The sequence below is a fragment of the Aegilops tauschii genome, chromosome 7, assembly GCF_002575655.3.
Source record: "Aegilops tauschii subsp. strangulata cultivar AL8/78 chromosome 7, Aet v6.0, whole genome shotgun sequence".
Classification (NCBI taxonomy): domain Eukaryota; kingdom Viridiplantae; phylum Streptophyta; class Magnoliopsida; order Poales; family Poaceae; genus Aegilops; species Aegilops tauschii.
This window is the reverse complement of record NC_053041.3, coordinates 4,765,021-4,787,764: the sequence shown is the minus strand read 5'-3', so window position 1 is coordinate 4,787,764 and position 22,744 is coordinate 4,765,021. Positions and strand designations below refer to the sequence as shown.

The window sequence follows — 22,744 nt, the reverse complement described above, 5'->3', positions numbered from 1 at the left end:
ATACGACGGATGCAGGACAACTGACCGGAAGCACCTCATACTCATCATATATATGAGAACAATAAGACTAGCCACAATGGAGAGTAACATACACTAGTATCATACACATATCCCTAGACTATGTTACTACCTTCATAGTGGGTAGTAACATAAGTATGGTAACATGCAAAACCTCATTTATTAGGTTATAGACTCATATTGCATTGGAACATGTGATGTTACAGTAACCAGCTAAGTTACTCAAACTACCCCTCTCTCTCCTCATTAACTCATTGCCACATAAGCAAATTTGCTGAGTTGGACTCGATGTTACTGCTGAAGTTACTCCCACTGTGGCTAGTCTAAGAGAAGTGTCAGACAGCATGAGCATTTAAGGAGGCTACGAGGGGTCCGGTTGGGTCAACTTTTTCCTTCTCTCTCCTCTCCAATCAGTGGTCCCTGCGCCCGCCCGGTTAAGATGAGGAGTCCGGGTGTAGATGCTCTCAGATCAGGACACACAAGTTGATCTCCCGACACCGACCGGCAAATCAAGCGCCCGATCGCATCACATGCAGCTCGATCTTCCCTTTCTCGGCTTACCAACAACAGCAACTAATACATTTCCATGCAGTGCAGAGCTTCATTTACCACTAATAATAGAATAGAATACAAGTGTTGGATGGGATCTGGTCTGGATTATATATTTTTGTTCTCTGAATAAAACTGATCGATCTGACAGAGGTCCGGTTGTCGATCCGCATGCAAGGCAACGTGGTGACGCATGCATGTGCGTGTACTAGCACCATCAACAACGTACAGGCCGGAGAGTAACACGCAGAACGGAAGGGGCGGAGCTGCACTATCAGCGTGGTGCTGCGCCGGGCGGCGGAGCTGCGGCGCAACATGCCGGTGGGGGCAGTGGAGCTGCAGTGCGACGGTCCGTAGTTTTGAACGATGGCAGTTGAATTGTTACTTGCACCGCTTTAATTTTCTTTGCCAATGATGGTGCTAGCCATGAGCTGGTTGCCAGATATTATGGGTTTCAGTTCTAGTCTATATATCAACTTGTTTGCGACTAAAGGCTTTGTTGTTGTTGTTGTTGTTGTCGTTGTTGTTGTTGTAATGATGGCGCCAAAGTCTCAAGTTAACGGCGCTATTTAATTTACACCGCACATCATCTCTATATAAAATAGATAGCCTGGGGCTTATTTTTTGTTGCCCTCTATATATTCTGCGTAGCCATTTCTTAGGGAGATCATAATTAATTGTAGCAAAATATTGTAAACTTCAAATGACCCAAGGTGTTCCTCATATTGTCGTGAAAGTTGTATGTATACCTTCATGCCTGTGACACGCACAATGGGTACGCCACTAGACTAGCCTCTCCACTGCTTCACAAGGTGTTCAACTGTCAAACCAGCAAGCACAACGAGCAAATAAACCAATCACTGCATGGAAGAAAGGGGTCAAAATCATGCAAACCATGCTATTAACTGGGCATACGCAGCAAGAACAACCAAACTTGAGAAACACATGCTCAAGAATTGAAGGTCTCTGCAATAATTAAAATGACAAGCCACAAAACTTGCTACTAAATAAGCAGTATGTGTACTAGAGGACACTTGCTAGAAGCACGCACGGATGCATATTTAGAATTCTATTTTACTCAAAATTTATTAGAGCCACTTCAAGGATTCTTTGACAGCTGTTCCACCAAGGCAGGAACTGCTTAATATAGATAACTGAAAATGCACATTATAACAAGTCACAACTAAGCCACCAGAAAATACAAGCACACCAAATCACAAAACTGAAGAGATTGTACAATGAAAGGAAATGGGACATAGGACAATTTGCTTTCTCACACAGAAGAGATTGTGCAGTAAAAACAGAGGAAAACAAACAACTTGCTATCGCCCATTAACTGGCAGATCTTGCTTGTAAAAAACGGTTCAGAAGCAGGAGAAGGAGAAGAAGATGCCTTCTGATCCCATGGTTGCCGTGGCGCTCCTAGCCGTGCTGACCCGAAGCACGGCTCAGCAGCCGGCGAGTCAAAACTGACTGACAGACAAACAGACTGACAGGAGCTGCATCGAACGACCAAAGCAGTCAGCAAAACATGCACTGAACCAAGGCATCTCGATGGGCCGGCCAACCTGTGATCCTGCCGCAAAGTTGATCCATAACCCCTGCCCTGTAAGCCCCTTTCCCTGCAGCGCTCATCTTTGCCAAGGATAGTAAAAGTTTTCCAAATTGAGGAGCTCCTCTCTCCGATTTCATAGATTGAAACCAAATTTGGCACATGTTTTGAGTCTCAAGAAAGCACAAACAAAAAAGCATCAGGCGCCCTACAACGGCATACCCCCAGCAAAGCAAAGCAAAGCAGCTATAAAGCGATTCTTGTTAGAAGTGCATGTTCGAAATTCAGTTTATTCAAAGGTCGGTCATTATAGATACTTCTCCAGGCACAAAAAGGTACATACAAACTAGGGAGTCCTGGTTTCTCTCAACAAAGGATGAACACAAACAGAATAATGAGCCCTAGCAGCCAATGTAACATAGCAGCAGTATTCCACAGAAAGTATGCATGCAGCAGATGAAAATCCAAACTTGCATAAAACTCGTTAGGTTCAGCATCGTGCCGTTTGGTCCTGCCAAACATGCATGCATCACCAACGTTAGAGATCTGAACAACGAACCCATGGAAGAAGATATTTGTTGAGCCAGCAACGCTTACCGTTAGGGCTCAATATCAGCCAGTGACGACCTCTAGCCCATGAAAGGGACAGAGCGGCTGCTATGATGTGCACCAGGACGCGGCTCTTTCTCCAAAATAACATTGGCCGGCGCCAATGTGACAGAGGATGATGGTGCCGCTGTTTGACCCGATGCTAAACTTCGCTTGACGGCCTCAATTAGATCGGGCCACATTTCCATGACTTGGGCTGTCGCCATGGCTTTGGCTTTCACCTCGACTTCCTCTCTCATTTCTTCTTTAAGTTCTTCTCTCATTCCAGCCAATCTGGATTCAAAACTAGCTCGGCCGGCTCTCCTTCTCTGCCTCGCAAGCTCGCGGTCTTCGGGATAGTGTGTGTCCCATTTTCCGTTGAGCCCAACGCCGTTCACGCGACCATAAGCCGGCCTCGTTTTCGGGTCCTTGCCGAGCACCACGTTGATCGACCTGTTTAGAGGGTCGTCCCACCTTGCCGAGGACTCTGACTCCTGGGAGCTTTGAGATTCCACATGATACTGCCTCTACAAAACGGAGGTGAGCGTTTAGAAACGTGACTACTTGGGAAGAAATCAACTTAATTAGCATAACAAAAAATAAGCAGGTTAATCAAATACCAGGAGTTCCTTGACTTTCGCCGTTTTCTCGTCCAAGACCCATGTCTTAGTCTCTTCATCGTATTTGCACCGGCCCCTGATGTAATCATTTTCACGCGGGTTTTCAAATTCCTTGAAGGGGTTTGGTATGCCTGCTGCAGCAAACTCAGCGTCCTGCTTGTCCCACTTCGGCTTCTTCCCTGGATAACCACGGCTCCCAAGGGTGTGGTGACCAATGTTCCTTGCCCGCATTTCCTTCCCCCATTTCTCCATCTCCTTGACTTCAGGGGTCTCGCAGTGCCGCTTGAACAGGTTCCAGTCCTCCTCAGAAACCGAAGGCCACTTCTTTTTTATCTCGGTTTCGTAATCTTTCTCAAGGTATTCGCTTTTGGCTTTGGATTTCCATGTACTCAAAAGCTTGGTCCACTTGCAGAGGGCTGTGTTATTTACCGGAGTGGTCTCGTCTAGGGACTCATCCGGGAACTTGTAATGAGTGTGCAACTTCGATATGAGGAGTGCTCGCAAATTCTCGTTGGCTTTCGACCTGAGATTGGTTTCATTAATGCTCACGGTTTCGCGAAGGATGCAGCCTAGGCCATTACTGTAACCTTGTTCGGCCTTCTTGGGACTAAGAGGTAGACCCGCCTCAGACACTCGGTTGATAACAATCCTATCGGTGCCAAGCATGTTTGGGCGCCTAGGTTTCCGTTGCTTTTTAGGTTGTCCAGCTGCCTGGTCCCCTTGGCCGGTCCCTTCGTCACGATCGGTCGCATCTTCAGGATTTGTGGCGGTGCCGGACTCATCATGAACAGTGGATGTGTAGTCGTCCTGCCCATCCATGTATGTGCCCAAGGCATCGGGATCACCATGACGTGATGACGGTTCTACAGCTTCATCGCCCGCGCTTATCGTCCGTGAAGAAGAGGCTGCGGCGGAGTCGTTTCCAGACATATCTGTAAATTGTTAAATAAAAGAATTAAGCTACACAAAATGTAACTACATATAAAAATGCTATATAATTACTAAAAAAATATCTATAAAATCTATAATTACTGAAAATTTCTATGAACGAAATATTTGCTAGGAACTAGAATTAAAAATCCCCCTGTTATGGGATTCAATTCTTCTTGGGTTATCAATGGCTTATAACCATATAATGTTCTGCAGGTGTCGCAGCTGGGACAGATAGCAATCAGTTGGGCTATAAGGATGTTATTCCATCTATTTCAGCAGGCTACTAAGACTTGTCATGTCCATATCTTTAGTTGAAGATTTATCTACAGCTTCAAGCAGTGGGATCTAATCACCAAATAGATAATCTCATTGTAAGATTTTTTTTTGGATAACTCCTGAGAAAATAACTAGCAGCAGTTATGATGGCCCTTTTCACCAAAAGTATGAATTAGGGGGGACTTACAATCCAGTGATGCATCCATGTGAGTTGGTTTTTTGTCACCCTGTAACCCTAGACATCGCCTACACCTCTACCACTGTACAGCTACAGGTCTCTAGGTAATCTATTTGGTGATTACTACTACCGATGTGATGTGGGACTAAAAAGATTTACGGTGGTAGTACAGTCTTCCACTTACCGGAGCGGCCACTGGTCAGCACCTCCCCCCTACTTCCGCCGCGTGTGAGTCGAGTGCGCTGCAATGGCGGCAACACGGTCTCTGATGCACACGCCTCCCTCGTCCTCCTCCTCGTCAACGGCGGAACGACGGCAACAAGGTCTTGGATGCGCGCATCTCCCCCGTCCCCTCCGGTCGCCACCTCTAACTGGGTAACATCAGTTTGTACCGAACTTGCCAAATGCTGGAATCTGCTCTCGACATCCTCATTAACCTGACCTGTAGAAACACCATCAATTGGGCATTTCAGTAGAACATACACTTCTGAATATAGATCATGAAAATTTGACAGCTTAAAGAAAATCTAGAGTCCACTTTTCAACCGACTCGGGAGCACTATCACTTACAAAAAGCACAGACCAGTCGATCTTACATGCCCAGCAAATTCTGTGTGACACAAGGGCTTGACTTAATGATATAAATACCACTACATATTCATACATAGGACCCCTCCTTGATGCTATAAGTACCACTAACCACACTGCCAGAAAATATGTAACTTCCTCAATACCTCTTCAATACTTTACTATACGCATCAGAAGTTCCAACCATGTATAAAAATGCCCCTTTTATGGGATTGGATTGCCCTTGGCTTATTCATACCTTTATTCGAAGAACTATCTACAGCTTCAAGCAGTGGGACCTAATCACAAACCAGACAATCTAACTGTAAGAGACTGGATTTTTTCTGGAAAAGATTGGTAAATCACCTGGGTCATATAAAGACCAGAAGGATATATCATACATGTGAACTGGGTTTCCAGCTTAAAAACGAATCAAAAAAGTGTTGCTGAAGTATGAGAAAAACAAATCTCCTTATTACCCCCCCCCCCCCCCCCCCCCCGGTTCCAGCACTCTGTAACTCTATTACTGCGGCAGCTACAAGTCTTAGTTAATCTACTCGGCGGTTAACTACCGATGTGGAACTAGAGTCTTGTACTTACCGGAGCGGCCACTGGTTGGCGCATCCACCCTGCTTCCAGCGCGCGTGAGTCGAGGGCGCTGCGCCGAGGACAACGCGGTCTCGGATGCGTGCACCCTCCTACTCCTCGTCTCTGGCACCATGACAGGATAGTTGCCTGCTGCAGCAAACTCAGTGTCCTGCTTGTCCCACTTTGGCTTCTTCCCTGGGTAACCACGGCTCTTAGCCCACATATCCTTTCCCCATTTTTCCATCTCCTTGACTTCAGGGGTCTCACAGTGCTGCTTGAACAGGTTCCAGTCCTCCTCGGAAACCAAAGGCCAGATCTTTTTTATCTCGGTTTCGTAATCTTTCTTAAGGTATTCGCTTTTGGCCTTGGATTTCCAACTACTCAAAAGCTTGGACCACTTGCAGAGGGCTCTGTTATTTACCGGAGTGGTCTCGTCTAGGGACTCATCCGGGAACTTGTAATGAGTGTGCAGCTTCGATATGAGGAGCGCTCGCAAATTCTCGTTCGCTTTCGACCTGAGATTGGTTTCATTGATGCTCACGGTTTCGCGAAGGATGCAACCTAGGGCATTCCTGTAACCTTGTTCGGCCTTCTTGGGACTAACAGGTAGACCCGCCTCAGACACTCGGTTGATAACAATCCTATTGGTGCCAAGCTTGTTTCGGCTCCTAGGCTTGCGTTGCCTTTTGGGTTGTCCAGCTGCCTGGTCCCCTTGGCCGGTCCCTTCGTCGCGATCGGTTGCGTCTTCAGGATTTGTGGCGGTACCGGACTCATCATGACCAGTGGGTGTGTAGTTGTCCTGCCCATCCTTGTATGTGCCCAAGGTGTTGGGACCGTCATGACGTGACAACGGTTGTACAGCTTCATCGCCCATGCTTATCATCCGCGAAGAAGAGGCTGCGGTGTAGTCGTTTCCAGACATATCTATACATTGTCAAATAAAAGAATTAAGTTACACAAATTGTAACTACATATAAAAATGGTATAGAATTACTAAAAAAATATCTATAAATTTATAATTACTAAAATTTCGAGGAACTAAATATTTGCTAGGAACTAATTACCTATGAACTAGAATTAAAACTCCCCTTTTATGGGATTGGATTGTTGTTAGGTTATCTATGGCTTGACCATATAATGCTCTGCAGGTGTCGCAGCTGGGAGAGATAGCAATCAGTTGGACTTTGCGCTATAAGGATGTTATTCCATCTAGTTTCAGTAGTAGGCTACTAAGACTTGTCATGTCCACAAGCAGTGGGACCTAATCAAGAACTAGATAATCTCATTGTAAGAGATTTTCTGGATAACTCATGAGGAAATAACCAGCAGCAGTTATGAATATGATAGCCCTTTTGACCAAAAGTACCAATTAGGGGGCGACTTACAATCCAGTGATGCCTCCATGGCTACATCATTTTGTACTGAACTTGCCAAATGCTGGAATCTGCTCTCGACATCCTCATTAACCTTACCTGTCGAAACACCATCAATTGGACATTTCAGCAGAACATATACTTCTGAATATATCATGACAATTTGACGGCAGCTTTATTCAAAGATTTATCTACAGCTTCAAGCAGTGGAACATAAGCACAAACTAGACAATCTAATAGTAAGATATTTTCCAGAAAAGAGTGTTAAATCACTTGGGAGTTGGTTTTTTGTCACCCTGTGACTCTAGACATCTATGCCTACACCTCTATCTCTGTACAGCTACAGGTCTAGGTAATCTATTTGGTGATTACTACTACCGACGCGATGCGGGACTAAAAAGATTTATTTACAGTGGTAGTACAGTCTTCCACTTACCGGTGCGGCCACTGGCAGGCGCCTCCCCCCTGTTTCCGCCGCCCGTGAGTCGAGTGCGCTGCAACGACGGCAACGCGGTCTCCGACGCGCATGCCTCCCTCGCCCTCCTCCTCGTCATCCGCGGAACGACGACAACAAGGTCTTGGATGGGCGTGCCTCCCTCGTCCTCTCCAGTCGCCGCCTTTAACTGCGTAACATCATTTTGTACCGAACTTGCTAAATGCGGGAATCTGCTCTGGACATCCTCATTAACCTGGCCTGTAGAAACACCATCAATTGGGCATTTCAGTAGAACATACACTGCCGAATATTTATCATGAAAATTTGACAGGTTAAAGAAAATCTAGAGTCCACGTTTTCAACCGACGCGGGAGCACTATCACTTACAAAAACAAAAAAGCACAGACCAGTCGACCTTACATGCCCAGCAAATTCTGTCTGACACAAGGGCCTGACTTGCTACAAATATCACTACATATTCATACATACATATGATCCCTCGACGCTATAAGCACCACTAATCACACTGCCAGAGAAAATGTAACTTCCTCAATACCTCTTCAATACTTACTGTACACATGAGAAGTTCCTAAAAAAATCTATCTAGGAACTAAAATAAAATATATATTATGGGATTGGATTGCTCTTATAGGTTATCTATGGCTTAACCATATAAAAAAAGCTCTGCAGGTGTTGCAGCTGGGAGAGCCAACAAGCAGTTGGACTTTGGGCTGTAAGGTTGTTCTCTTCCATCTAGTTTCAGTAGTAGGCTACCAAGTAACATTTTTGTTTTCTTGAGAATGCTGCCAAGTAAGACTTATCATATCCATATCTTTATTTGAAGATGTATCCGCAGATAATCTAACTGCAAGAGATTTTCTGGGAAAGAAAATAGTGGTAAATCACTTTGGCCATCTCTGTAATCGCAAATAAAAGAAGCATCACCGGAGTAGGAGAAGAGCACTAGTATCGATTAATTTTATCTCCTGATTACTCCCCACTTAACCCAGCTAACCTCTGTTACTGCGCAGCTACAGGTCTCTTGGTTAATCTACTCGGCGATGCGGAACTAGAGAGTCTTGTGTTGTGCTTACCGGAGCGGCTACGGGTCGGCGCATACCCCCGGCTTCCGGCGCGCGTGAGCCGAGGGCGCTGCGCCGGCGGCGGCGGCGGCGACGCGGTCTCCGATGCGCGCGGCTCCCTCGACCTCCCACTCCTCGTCTCCGGCGCCATCAGAGGATAGCCCCCCGGCCCGGCCGGCCGCTCCGCCGCTTAGCGACGGACGGCGGGAGGCCGGGGATGGGATGGGGATCGGCCGGCGGGGCAGAGCACCCACAGCCCAGCCCAGGGGATGAAGAGAAGGGAAAGACGACCAGAGCTCCGCACTGACTGAACTAGTTTTTTTTTCTTCTAGGACACCCGCACTGAACTACTATTATTAGTATTTCCCTTTTTATTGAGGAAAACAAATTACGCGGCGCGGTAGCTGCTACGGCCCGTTCAGTCTTGGCCCAAGCAGAACAAGCATGCGCCCCATCCGCTCGGCAGGACGAGGCCCAAACCTTTTCTTCTTTTCAAATGATAAGTGCCACACGTCAGATGCGTGGCACTCCACGGATTTAAAAATATCATGCATTTACAAAAATATTTGTTAAATAAAAAATGTCCATGAATTTCAAAAATTGTTCCACCAATTTCCCCAAAAAAATGTTCGCCGATTCTAGAAATGTTCGCCTATTCAAGAAAAATGTTTTAAAAACAGTTTAAATTTCTAAAAATGTTTGAAAACAGTATAAAATGTTCATGAATTCAATTTTTTTCATGATTTTAGAAAATGTTCGAAAATCTGTAAAAATATTCACGACTTTGAAAAATGTTAACGATTTCAGATATGTTGACGAGTTTAAAAAATGTTCATGACTTTGAAAAAATTGTTCACGATTTCACAAATTAAGAGTGATAGTGTATCTCGGTGATGCAGCAAAATGTGGTCATGACCATTGGAGATTATGATTTATTTTTTCTCCCGTTGCAACGCACATGCAGTTTTGCTAGTAAATATCTAAAAGTAGAAGATTTGCGTTCATTCTCATTTGGATTTTCAATATTAGAAACATTCCCAAATTTGTAGAATCATCAACGATAACATCAGATTGTTCCATAGCACCCTTTCGAGCTAAAATGAATATATCTACAAGTCACTTCCTTTTTCTTTTCGCACAATCTGATAAATGCTTTTGTGGCAACATGGTTAAAAAAAGGAGAGAGAACACCTGAATTCTTGAATCTTGGTATTGGTCTCTTGGAGTAAATTAGAAGAAATCCCATGCCGCTCCAGCTATCCACTAATCAAAATTCATGCAATACAGAAATGTCTATCTGACTGCAATCGTACAACAAGCAAGGAATAAAGCAATCAAACATTCTTACATCAATTAATCATTACAGAAAATAGACAAGGGAAAAGGTTGAGATTCAAAATGTTACAAGGACCTGCTTGCCTCGGACAGTTGGACCTTGACCACGGCCCTAACAATGGATGGCAAGGCTGCGGGCTGCTGCTCTCCGCGTTCCTGCCAGGGCACAGGGAGTGTCGTCGTTGGCTGGCTCGCCTATGTGTCTCCGTTTGTCGGGGCCCTTGTGGGTATTTGTAAGATGCAAAGAAATCCATTAGAGTATGATACTAACGAAAATTTCATTGATTAGCTTGGTATTTGGGGTCTTGGCCTCTTGGGAATTTGGGGCAATAATTGGATTCGGGAAGAGGAAGAAGATGAGAATGGGAGGAAGATGATGAGTTGGCGCCTTGGCGGCGTGTTCCTGGGGAGAGCGAAGGAAAGGATGCACGGATTGTTGACTTGCTCGCTTCTTAATGGGCTAGGTCGTTTCTCATGCGTACTATTTATTTATTTTTCTTGAAAAATACATACAATAGACATGCACAAGATATGGGCCCCTGCTCGGCTGGGCCCTAGGCCGTCGCACTCACTGCCATGGCCCAGGGACGGTTCTGGCAAAGAGACACAAAGTTGCTTAGCACACCGATGACACACAACAAAGGAGAAAAAAATATTTAACATGATAAAGAAAAATGGGTGTGATAAAGGTGCACGTTTGTTTTTATTCCCTCCGTCTCACAATATAAGATCGTTTTTCAAGTTAGCTTGAAAAACGATCTTATATTGTGGGACGGAGGGAGTAGTTTTTACTATTAAGTATTCCGGGCTAGTTGTGAGAAGACGACACGACAACATGAATAAGGCACCAATGCACATAGTGCTCCCAGCCTATCACACTCATTTCTCTTTTTTGTTCGTCGAGTCGACAGATTTGATCCTTTTTATTTATGCTTCTCTTCATCAGGTGATTGTTGTTCTGATGCATTGGTAATGTGGGAGCTTAGCATGGCGGGACAACCTGCTGTACCAAAGTTTGTCACACTCTAGGGAGGGAGGAGCGATGACGATGGCGCACCTTAGGCTCACTCTAGCGATTATGGTCGTTGCCGGCTAGTCCACGGATATGTATGTACTTTTTGTTACTTACTGTATACTACCATGACAGATGATGAATAGATTGAAAGTTTCTCTCGAAAAAAGAATCAACATACACATAGTCTTTCCATGGGAATTTTTTTTCACTCCTTACTTCGGACTTCGATGCATATATGCCACCGGATACTTTAATTTGTAAATTGCCTTTTCTTTTTGTCATTTCTTACAAGTAGGTCCCGTGTGAAATCCCGCAAATGCCTCTACCTACCCATTCCAATTGACAATGGCAGCATGTTTGGTTGGGGGTAATGAGATATAGGGAATGGGAATTGAAGGGGTATGGATCTTCAAATCTAATGTTTCGTTGGGGGGATTGGGAATTCAAAAGGGAATAGGCATGGGACTTTAGACTTCAACTCCCGCCGTTTTATTAATAGAGGAAGGGTGGGAATTGGAAGAGAATTGTTTTAGTGAGTCCTTACGTTAACTTCCCATGTCTAGTCTCACTCCAATTCCCATGAACCAAACAAGGGAATAGAGCAAATGCCCTGGCCGACCCAATTGACTGACACTGGAGTAGAGAGGAGGTCGATCGTTCCCCATCTCTCTCGCCTCAGCTTCTCCTCCTTCCTCTCGTCGGCGACGCACTCCACGGAGGCGCTTCTCCACGGGCGGGGAAGCTCATCCCAGCGAAGCACGGTGAGTCGTCTTCCACCTCTCCCGCTCATCCCCTTCTCCCCGCGGCGGCGACCTAGGGTTAGGTTTAGGAGCTCGCCGCCGCCCCGTGCCCCTGCTGGCCGCCCGTGTTGGAGTTGTGTCGAATATAGTGTACAAGGCCCCGTGCCCCGGTAGTTGTATTGTGTTTAGATAGGATATGGAGTCGTGTCCTAGTAGGACACTTGTATCCTAGGTCTCTCATATATAGTGGGGGTAGACACACGATGTAACCTATGCCAACATAATAGCACAGACGCGCAAGGGGGAGCCGGCGGCATGTGCCGGCGCCCGGGTGGCCGGTGTGCGGTATTGTAACGGTGTCACGGGGAGGAGCGCCCGTAGTCAAGCCCCGGGGATGTAGCCATATCGGTGAACCTCGTTAACAAATCTCGGTGTCGTGCTCTTGTGATTGCTTGGTCATCGGATGATCGACGGTATGCCTCGGATTTATTCTAACAAGTGGTATCAGAGCAAGGTTACGAAGAGACTGTTGCGTTGAGCCGAGTTGATTCGCTGATTTAGTTCGTCACGGGAGACGATCGTGTATCAGCAGACGAAAGCGGCGGTCGAAGAAATCGATGGAAGCAGCGGGGCGTAATGCGTGCAAGCTGGCGGCGATTTGTTCATAGTCTCGACGAGGTGTCATCGAAATCAACGGCGTCAGGAGAGTCGTGCGGCGGTCGGTCGATGGATTGATGGTGCGAGTGTACTCTAGGCGGGCGCTGAGATCGCTGGCGCTTGGTGGCTCATTGGGTAGGCAAGCCTAGGCGGGGCTGGCCGTAGCAACCCTGCAGGTGGGCAGGGCAAGGCGTGGCAACGCGAGCAGGTACAGATGGCCGGTGAAGCACGCAGGAAGCGCAACAAAGCAGCGAAACGAGTTTTGTTTTGAAAAAAAAAGACCGGGTCCTTGTGTGACACGGACGGAGGCAGATCAATCGGCAAGGAAAAAGTCTATCAAGGGATATGCGTACATCAGGAAGGCTAAGGATATGACAAAGCAAATAGCTAGCATTGAGAGTTGAGCCTAGGAGCTACACCACGTGAAGACCAACATTGTTTTGGTTGAATTTCTACTAGTACTGGGAGGTGACCACGTTAGGTTTGCTTATGTACTTTGGGCATCACGTGCAAAGCTGAGATAATTTTTCGCAGGGTCAGCCGTACAAAGAATTATGGCGCCAACGGGTATCGGGTTTGAGGTGGAGAAGTTCACGGAACTGAAAACCTTGGGTTATGGCAGACAAAGATGAAAGATTTGTTGGCGCAATAGAGATGCTTGAAGGCGTTGCAGGAAGTCATGTCAGCTAAGATGGAATTATCAGGTGATGGATGAAAATTCGCGGAAGACGATTTGGGAGCCTTGAGTGTGTCATGCAGCCGGAAAAGTTTGGCTGGGTCGGACTAGATAGTCTGACGGATCGACGTGAGTCGGTTGGAACAGAAGACGGTGGTGGGATCGGCGACGACGACACAGGGCGTGATGCTGATGGTGACCAACTTCTGGGCATGGAAACACGTGGCGCAGGCCCGAGGCTTGTGCGGCTTCGACAAGACTATGGCGCGAGATTGATTCAAGGTGGTGTATACACGTAGCTTCAAGTCGATGAGGCGCAGGAGTGGACTGATCATCTACCATGGAGTCTTGTTGAAGGTGGAGCTGGATTGAGGGGCTACGGTGTAAGATCCAGAGAATCGAAGCCTATTCAGCAAGGGGGAAAAGCGAGTGACATGCAGTTCGGACTGGAGCCCAGTGGTCCGATGGAAGCGTGAAACTCGTCATCGGTCGGTGTTGATCGATGGTACTCTGCAGTGGGGTTGAGTGGCGTGGGTTCGCAACCCTTGAGACTCGACCAGGACAGCGGAGGCTCGACGCGGTAATAGCGGCGAGGCGTGTGGTGCGCACGGGACATGGAGACGGGCCAGGGCTCTGGTGGTCATACATGTGGTGAGACAACTGCGAAAATGACTCGGGATGACAACAGGCAACGGTGAAATTCTTTCAAGTTTCAGACAGACGGTCAAGAAAGGAGCGGTGATGTTGAGTTCAGGTAACTCTTATGTGTGACACCCAATATGTGAGTTGTTCATTTTCACGCAGGTCAGTGATCAGTGTGCGATGGCGTTGGATTGATACTCTGGAAGTTAGGAGCGCAAACTAGAGTAATGTGGAACTTAATTTCGCTCGAGTATTGACTGTGGTCAAGAAAAGAAGGGACTGCAAGTTGCAGATGGAGTCACGTGGAGTCTTGGAGTAGCAGCGGTGCTCATGGGATAAGCTCAAGTCCAATGTACATGGAAGTTTGACGCATTAACGAATTCAAGGTGGTGGAGAATATTCGCCAAGGTGGAGTTTGTTGGAGTTGTGTCGAATATAGTGTACAAGGTAGGTTACAGTTGGACTTGTAGTTGTATTGTGTTTAGATAGGATATGGAGTCGTGTCCTAGTAGGACACTTTTATCCTAGGTCTCTCATATATAGTGGAGGTAGACACACGATGTAACCTATGCCAACATAATAGCACAGGCGCGCAAGAGGGAACCGGCGGCATGTGCCGGCGCCCGGGTGGCCGGTGTGCGGTATTGTAACGGTGTCACGGGGAGGAGCGCCCGTAGTCAAGCCCCGGGGATGTAGCCATATCGGTGAACCTCGTTAACAAATCTCGGTGTCGTGCTCTTGTGATTGTTTGGTTATCGGATGATCGACGGTATGCCTCGGATTTATTCTAACAGCCCGCCCCGGCCCCTAGGTCGTCTCCCGCTTCCTCGATCTGAACGAACGTGCTGCTGCCGCTCCCGCTCGTGGCAGGCCCGTGCTTCTCCTGCTGTTCGGCGCCGGCAGCACACTGCTGCTGCTGCTGATATCCTAACATGTATGCATCACAGAATCTGGTGCAGACATGGGGAATTTCGCGTCGAGTGATGCTTCTTCTTCGGTCAAAGAGGCGCAAAGGGTATCAGCAACCAGCTCCGCACCACCGCTGAACTGCTGCCAGGTGCCCAAGGGCTCAAGGAGGAAGCACTGGGACTCTGGGAGCATTCAAGGTAGTATGCTTCACCTCTTTTAATTAGAGGCTTCTTCAGTTGGTATACATTCTCACCACTACTGATTCTCACAGTCTAGCAGACTAGCTCTAGTGCACAAAACAAACATGTGACAAAACAAAAAAGGAGATAAGAGGGCACTCAATTTTTGTATGATCCCTTACCTTCAGTTTTGTATGATCAAGATGGAATCCATCAATTAAGATGCCCAAAGAAGATACCTGGCTTATATTGATATACGTTCTGCACTTAGCGGGTTCCTTCCTTGTTGAGTTCCTTCCTGAGAGATTGGACCTGGTTTCCCTACTTGGTTGTGCAGTTATTTGATTCCTAATTTGATTGGTGAATCAGATTGGTTGGAGATGGCGGAATTGGCCGGGCCGCGGGTATACAGCTGCTGCCATTGCCAGAACAACGTATGCCTCCACGACGATATCATCTCCAAGGCCTTCCAGGTGAACAACTTCACTAAGGGAAGGATAATTTATTTGCTTCTTTTCCTTACTGACGACTTTGGCCCCTGCGTTCGGGATCAAGAGTGGACAGACCTTAATAATCAATAAATAGGAACTTAGATGGACCAGTTATGCTATACTGGTTGGGGATGTCATGCTAAAATTACTAGTAGTAAGTACTTATCAACTAGCTAGGGACTTTAAATTGGCTCATCAACTGCAGTGGAGAGGTCCGACAATACAATATGAGAACGTTTCTGTAGCTGAGTTTAGCTAGCATTTGTTTTTCTATACTTACATAGTGAAGTTTCAGTTAACCAGAGATACTACTGTGATCTATCTATGTGTACAATTCAGATGTTGAGACCTCGATACGGTATGCTATGATATGTCTATCTCAATTTTGATTGTGTTTGGAGGATAAATACAATACTCATACTATCTCTCCTTTGCTTGCTCTTTTGGATGTTGTACTAGGGGAGGAATGGCCGCGCATTTCTCTCCTCTCACGCCATGAACATCACCACGGGGGCCAAGGAGGACAGGCAGTTCATGACGGGGCTTCACACGGTCGCCGACATCCACTGCCGTGACTGCCGCGAGGTGCTTGGATGGAAGTACGAGAGAGCCTACGAGGAATCCCAAAAGTACAAGGAAGGCAAGTTCATATTTGAAAAGGACAAGATCGTGCAGAAGAATAGGTAAGAAATGGAAAAGAGATTCAACCAACCATGTGCCAGCCAGAATGTTCTTATGGATCATCCATGCCTTTGTACATAGCAGTCTGTTGGTGTTATTTCCATGCCATTTGTAATTTGCAATGGTTATCAGTCATTGTTTGGTCATTCCGGTTTATGTATTCTACTACTCTGGAGCACCACATACTAGTACTTGTCCACTATCATTGTGTGGTTGTTAGGTTCCTAATTCAATTGGTGAATCGGATTGGTTGCAGCAGAGAGATGGCGGAACTGGTTGGGCCGCGGGTGTACAGCTGCCGCCATTGCCGGAACCACGTCTGCCTCCATGACGATATTATCTCCAAGGCCTTCCAGGTGAACAACTTCACCCAGGGAAGGATAATTTATTTGCTTTTCCTTGGTCATCACTGACTTTGGGCCTTTGGGCCTGTGTTAGGGATCAAGAGTGGACAGGCAGAGCTTAATCAATAAATTAATAGGAACTTAGATGGACCAGTAATATATGTTGGGCTGGTTGGGGATGCCGAGCTAAAATCAGTAATAGTTTCCACTAGCAATTTTAAATAGGTCCATTCATCAACTGCGGTGGAGAGGTCCAACAATCTGAGAACGAACATCTATGTAGCTGACTTTAGCTAACCCTCAAAAAAAAAACTGACTTTAGCTAGCATTTGTGTTTCTACATTTAAATAGCGGAGTTTCCTTCAGTTAACCAGAGAGAGAGATACTGTGATCCATCTGTACCAGCGGTTAGTCGTCGGAGGCTGTCACACGAGCTCCATTCAGATGCTGAGACCGCGATATGCTATGATCTGTCCATCTAAATTTTGATTGTGTTTGGAGGATAAATACATGCTACTGATACTGTCTTTCCTTTGCTCTTTGTTGGCTGCTGTTGTAGTATCAACTAGGCACTTTAAATAGGTTCATTCATCAACTGCATGCAGTGGAGAGGTCCAACAATACAATCTGAGAACGAAGTTTAGCATTCTGTACTTACATAGCGGAGTTTCACTCAACCAACCAGAGATGTGTGATCTATCCATAGCGGCGATTCAGATGTCAAGACCTTGACACGCTATGATGTGTCTATCTCAATTTTGCTTGTGTATGGAGGATAAATACTAGTACCTTTGTTCTTTCGGCTGCTGTTGTAGGGGAGGAATGGCCGCGCGTTTCTCTCCTACCACGCCATGAACGTCACCACAGGGGCCATGGAGGACAGGCAGCTCATGACGGGGCTCCACACGGTCGCCAACATCCATTGCCGTGATTGCCACGAGGTGCTCGGGTGGAAGTACGAGAGGGCCTACGAGGAGTCCCAGAAGTACAAGGAAGGCAGGTTCATATTCGAAAAGGCCAAGATCATGCAGGAGAATTGGTAGGCAAGTAAACAAAAGATTCAACAAGCTATGTGCCGGCCAGAATGCTCTCATGACTTTGTACATAGCTGTCTGTTGGCCTTATTTCCATGCCATTTGCAATTTGTTGTGTGCGGAGACAAAATTATGTTCATTTGTGTGGGAACCATTTTCTCATTGATGATAAATAAATGGATGGTTTCACAATATGTGGTTGTATTTCCCCAATTTTGTTGTGCTTCAGCATCAATCAAATCAAATTAAGTAATGTGTCAAGGGTTGGTCCGTACCTTGTTCAGACCAATTGCAATTTCTCATTGACCAACAAACACATTCACCCGAATACCTGAGCGATTTTAACATTTTTTCATGGCAATAGTCATTCTGTGTGAATGGAATGAAGTTGTTTCTACAGTAATTTTGTTTAGCTGCGAGCTTTCGTTGCAGGATCTTGACCTCTTCGGTAATTAAGTGTAGCTCCAGTAAGCTGAAGGAATTGGAATACAATCCTCAGTATGATGGTATGTCAAATAGCTGTTCATGTCCTCACGCCTGGCAACAGAAAGAGTTTGCACACGTACAAGGAAAACAAGCTTTAAAGACATGCCTGAAAATGCAGATGGTTTTAGCTTCTACTCCCTCCGTTCCAAAATATAAGTCTTTCTAGAGATTTCAATACGTGACTACATACGGAGCAAAATGAATGAATCTACACTCTAAAATATGTCGACATACATCCGTATGTTGTAGATCATTTGAAATGTCTAAAAAGACTTATATTTCGGAACGGAGGGAGTAGATAGAGAAGTTCTCTAGTAAAGGGTGTAGTTGCAGTATTCTGGACTTTGTGGAAAGTCTGAATTGCGTCTAGGTTTACCCGCGTGATTCCAGTCTTATTACTTTTCAGATCGCTCTCACTGATTGTCCTGTTGGTCTAGGTTACAGAGAGGAAAAGTTGCGTCGCTGATATCTAAAGTTGCCGTGGATTTCTTGAACACAAGCAGATGATGTCTTGTCCGCCAATGACTCGCAGACTGGGGGTGGACTGAAGCTCCTAGTTCGCTGGCTGGTGTTATCACATCAGGTTTCCTCTAACTCACATCCAGTACTCTAGTCTAGCAGATAACAGAAAAACATAGAAGCATACAGGCTACGCCAACCGTGAAACTCTAAACGATGAAGCTATGGAAAAACAATCGGCACAACATCTGAACAGTAAAAAATACAGGAATTCAAAAATATTATCGTATACACACATAGACAACTATGAATCATAAATATCCATTACAATAACTTCAAGCAAGGAAATACAAGAGTCCCATGATGATGCTATGCCAACCGTGGAACTCTAAATGATGAAGCTATGAAACAAATAATCATTACAACATCTGAGCAGTAGCAAATACAGGAGTTCAAAAGTATTATCAGACACGCATAGACATTACTAATCATCAATACTTTTATATTAACTTGAAGCAAATAAAAATATCAGCCTAATATGTTGCTTCATGCTTCTTCAGAGCTCTTCTTACTCAATTTGTAGTTCCCTTTCTGGCCCATCTTTTCCATGCAAGAACGGCAAACACATACATCTGATCATATGTCTTGTCAACCACGCGGAAATAAGCAACCCTCCATGCTTTCTTAAACAACAAGATGCAGAACACAACCCAGAGACCCAGAATAAATCCCAGAGCGAGTCCAAAATAAAAGGTCATTGGCTCAAAGGAATGTTCATTCCCTTTTTGATCATCTTGCCTTGTTACATTCTTTCCCGAGCAACTGTTTGGAAGAGGAGGCCCGCAAAGACCATTGTTGCCATTGTACATGAAAGGTTGCTGGTTGTAGAGGGTATCAAGCTGACGTCCTGATGGTATTCTTCCTGTTAGATTGTTATCAGACAAGTCCAAGTAGCTCAAATAGGTTATATCTGACAGGCTCGAAGGGATCCCACCAGAAAGCATGTTCCTTGAGAGGTCAAGTGATTCCAATGCCTGCAAGGCCCCAAGCTTATTTGGAATTTTCCCAGTCAATTGGTTCCACGATAGATTCAGGTTTATCAACCCATCAAGAGCAGCTATTTCTTCTGGGATTACCCCAGTTAATTGGTTGAAAGATAGGTCAATGCTCACCAAATCCCAAATGCCAATACTATAATTAAGTTCCCGTCCCTTGAGGACCACAGAGGCAAAATCATATGCATGAACCATATCCGAGTAATTGCCATAAGTATCCGAGTCAACCGTAGAATCCTTTACATACTTCCTTGTCATGGCCGTTAGATTTGACAGATGCCACGGTATGGCACATGATAAGGCATTGCCTGCTAGGTTCAGATGATGAAGACGACTAAGATTTGAGATGGTAGCTGGGATTTCTCCAGAAAACAAATTCTGGTTTAGTCGCAAAAATCGTAGTTCAACCAAATCTTCAATCCACAATGGCAACCTTCCGAAAAAACTATTACGTGGTAGGTCTAGAGACGTCAATTGTTTCCAATCTTTTAGAAACGATGGGAAGTTGCCAGAGAATCTATTGTTACTCAACATGAGAAAGGAAATATTCTTCGCCCCAAAGCACTGAGGAACTTGTCCCTCGAAAAGATTGCTGCTTAATTCCAGCGCCTCCAAGAATTCCGCTTTGCAGAAAGATTCGGGAATACTACCAGTTATTTGATTGGAGCTCACTGCTAATGAACTCAAATATTGAGTCCCAATGTTTGATGGCAAATTTCCAGATAAACAGTTTCCAGACATGTCCAGGAAGGTAATATTTCTTGGCAAGTTCGGAATTTCACCAGTTAGTTTATTTGAATTGATAAACAAACTTTGAAGTGACATGAATTCCATGTTTCTTGGCAACCTACCACCGATTTCTTTGGAGATGTCCAGATATGTGACCTTTGCAAATGTAGTGTTGAACCAGTCAGGAAGCCTATCAACTATACCCGTGCTTGATATATCCATCAGGAGAATGTCCACTTGGAACTGAAGCCATGCAGGAAACAAAGGGCCTAGTTGGCAATGATAGACCCTCTGGATCACTAGGCTAGATTAGATCCGGTATACAACCTACCTTGTGCAGCAGAGGATGAACTCGAGGAGGCCATCGTGGTGCTGGGGCGCACGGCGATGGCGGAGAGTGGGCAAGGTGGAGGTGGCGGCGATGTGTAGGCAGTGGCGGCGGCGGAGCTTCCCGTCACTGTCAGCGCTAGACCTAGATCGGGTCGGGGTTTTCGGTGGGGAGACTGGCAACGCGGTGAACCTCGTACTGCGTGCCGCCGGCCCCCACCTCTTTATGTAGCGCTGCGTGACAGGGGCCCGTCAACCATATTGTGGTTGGGCGCCCCCGATCAGGGCACGGATCAGGGGCCCGGTGGGCCGTTGGGCCCACACGGAAAGAGATCAACCTAACATTCTCCCCCTTGATCTCAACTTTACTTTTAACTTTACACTTTCTAGTTTATCTGTTTCATCACATATTGGTACATAGAGCATGTTTCATCGTCACGGCTTAATTGCCGTTAGAATCATACAGCTACAACATACTTTATGTTCAGAAACAAATTCTGTTCCTTTTGGGCCTATCCAGGAATCATAAGGCTTTCCCTTAAACCCATGCCGGCTAAGTGTTCCTTGAACACATTGGGTGGTAAGCCTTTCGTTAGCGGATCCGCAAGCATATCCTTTGTCCTTATATGCTTGAGACTTATAGTTTGATCCTGGATTTTATCTTTCACAACATAATACCTTATCTCTATTGTTTTGGCAGCATTACTCGACTTGTTGTTGTGAGCGTAAAATACCGCGGGCTGGTTGTCGCAGTACATCTTTAGTGGTTTGTGAATACAATCTACCACTTTCAAGTCGGGTACAAATTTCTTTAGCCATATCGCCTGCCCCGTGGCTTCGAAGCATGCTATGAATTCTGCATACATCATGGATGATGCAACTATCGACTGTTTGGAGCTTTTTCACGAAATAGCTCCCCCAGCGAGGGTGAAAATGTATCCTGACGTGGATTTTCTATCATATCTGTCCCCCGCAAAATCTGTGTCTGAATACCCTTTTACCTCTAGGGAATCACTTCTCCTGTATATTAGCATGTAGTCCTTCGTGCCTTGCGGATAACGCAATGCTTTCTTTACCATCTTCCAGTGCTCTAGGCCTGGATTCTCTTGATATCTACCAAGTACCCCGGTGATAAAAGCTAAGTCAGGGCGAGTGCACACTTGTGCATACTGTAAGCTGCCAACTGCCGAAGCATATGGTACTGCTTTCATTTGATCGATCTCATACTGGTTCTTGGGACATTGAAATTTCCCAAAACTATCGCCCTTAACTATTGGAGCAGGTGTGGCTTTACTCGCATGCATATTATACTTTTAAGAACCTTTTCTAAATATGCTTGCTGAGATAGTCCTAAGACTCCATTGTTCCTATCTCGGTGAATTTCTATGCCCAAAACATATGATGCTTCACCAAGATCTGTTATGTCAAAATTTGAGGATAAGTATTTCTTTGTTTCTTGTAGTAGACTAACATCACTACTAGCAAGCAGGATATCATCCACATACAAGATTAGGAAAATATATTTCCCATTTTTAAACATTGCATAAATGCAATTATCCTCAATATTTTCTTTGAATCCAAAACTTTTAATCGTTTGATTAAACTTTAGATACCACTGCCGAGAGGCTTGTCTTAATCCATAAATGGATTTCTTCAGGCGACATCCCATATTTTCCTTGCCTTCCATGATAAAACCCTTGGGTTGTTTCATGTAGACCTTTTCTTTTAAATCACCATTCAGAAATGTCGTCTTAACATCCATTTGATGTAACTCTAAATCAAAATGAGCAACTAATGCCATTATGATTCTGAAGGAATCCTTACATGAGACTGGAGAAAATGTCTCATTGTAATCTGTCCCTTCTCTTTGTGTAAATCCTTTTGCCACGAGACGTGCTTTATACTTTTCTATATTCCCTTTAGAGTCATACTTAATTTTGTAGACCCATTTACAGCCTACTGTTTTGGCTCCTTTGGGAATTTCCTCTAAGTCCCAAACATCTTTGGAACTCATCGATTTCATCTCGTCTTCCATTGCCTTCATCCACTTCGATGAATGAGGGCTTCTCATGGCTTCTTCATATGAGGTGGGAACTTTTTTCATATGAACCATTTCTGTGTTATAAACTTTAAAGTCAGTAGAAATAGCTGACTTTCTTGGTCTTGTAGACCTTCTAAGGGCCTCAGTTTTTGGCACATTTTGTGCCTCAACTTCTGGCACTTCT

General features: G+C 45.4%; 4 protein-coding genes across 5 annotated transcripts; 2 read left to right on the top strand and 2 right to left on the bottom strand.

Moving 5' to 3' along the window:
* Positions 1-1,135: 1,135 nt before the first annotated feature.
* LOC109738005 (uncharacterized) lies at positions 1,136-9,104 on the bottom strand. 2 transcript variants are annotated; one of them, XM_020297121.4, is made up of 8 exons: positions 8,773-9,104; positions 7,679-7,936; positions 7,255-7,341; positions 5,882-6,793; positions 4,899-5,156; positions 3,328-4,259; positions 2,717-3,234; positions 1,136-1,427 (listed from the first exon to the last, which is right to left on the bottom strand). In XM_020297121.4, the coding sequence occupies exons 1-7, from the start codon at positions 8,909-8,911 to the stop codon at positions 2,749-2,751; spliced, it is 3,072 nt and encodes a 1,023-aa protein (XP_020152710.1). In that variant the 5' UTR covers positions 8,912-9,104; the 3' UTR covers positions 1,136-1,427; positions 2,717-2,748. The 2 variants fall into 2 exon arrangements, with proteins under 2 accessions (XP_020152710.1, XP_020152708.1); XM_020297119.4 differs by lacking the exon at positions 1,136-1,427 and adding an exon at positions 2,396-2,630.
* A 6,189-nt stretch (positions 9,105-15,293) lies between these two features.
* On the top strand, positions 15,294-16,091 carry LOC109738015 (protein yippee-like At4g27745). The gene is made up of 2 exons (XM_020297125.1): positions 15,294-15,386; positions 15,864-16,091. Exons 1-2 carry the CDS (start codon positions 15,294-15,296, stop codon positions 16,089-16,091), a joined length of 321 nt encoding a protein of 106 aa, XP_020152714.1.
* Positions 16,092-16,348: 257 nt separating this feature from the next.
* LOC109738019 (protein yippee-like At4g27745) lies at positions 16,349-17,472 on the top strand. Its single transcript, XM_020297129.1, has 2 exons — positions 16,349-16,441; positions 17,245-17,472. The coding sequence occupies exons 1-2, from the start codon at positions 16,349-16,351 to the stop codon at positions 17,470-17,472; spliced, it is 321 nt and encodes a 106-aa protein (XP_020152718.1).
* Positions 17,473-18,679: 1,207 nt separating this feature from the next.
* On the bottom strand, positions 18,680-20,309 carry LOC141020585 (uncharacterized). The gene has a single exon (XM_073505174.1). The coding sequence runs from the start codon at positions 20,295-20,297 to the stop codon at positions 18,981-18,983; it is 1,317 nt and encodes a 438-aa protein (XP_073361275.1). The 5' UTR covers positions 20,298-20,309; the 3' UTR covers positions 18,680-18,980.
* Positions 20,310-22,744: the final 2,435 nt, after the last annotated feature.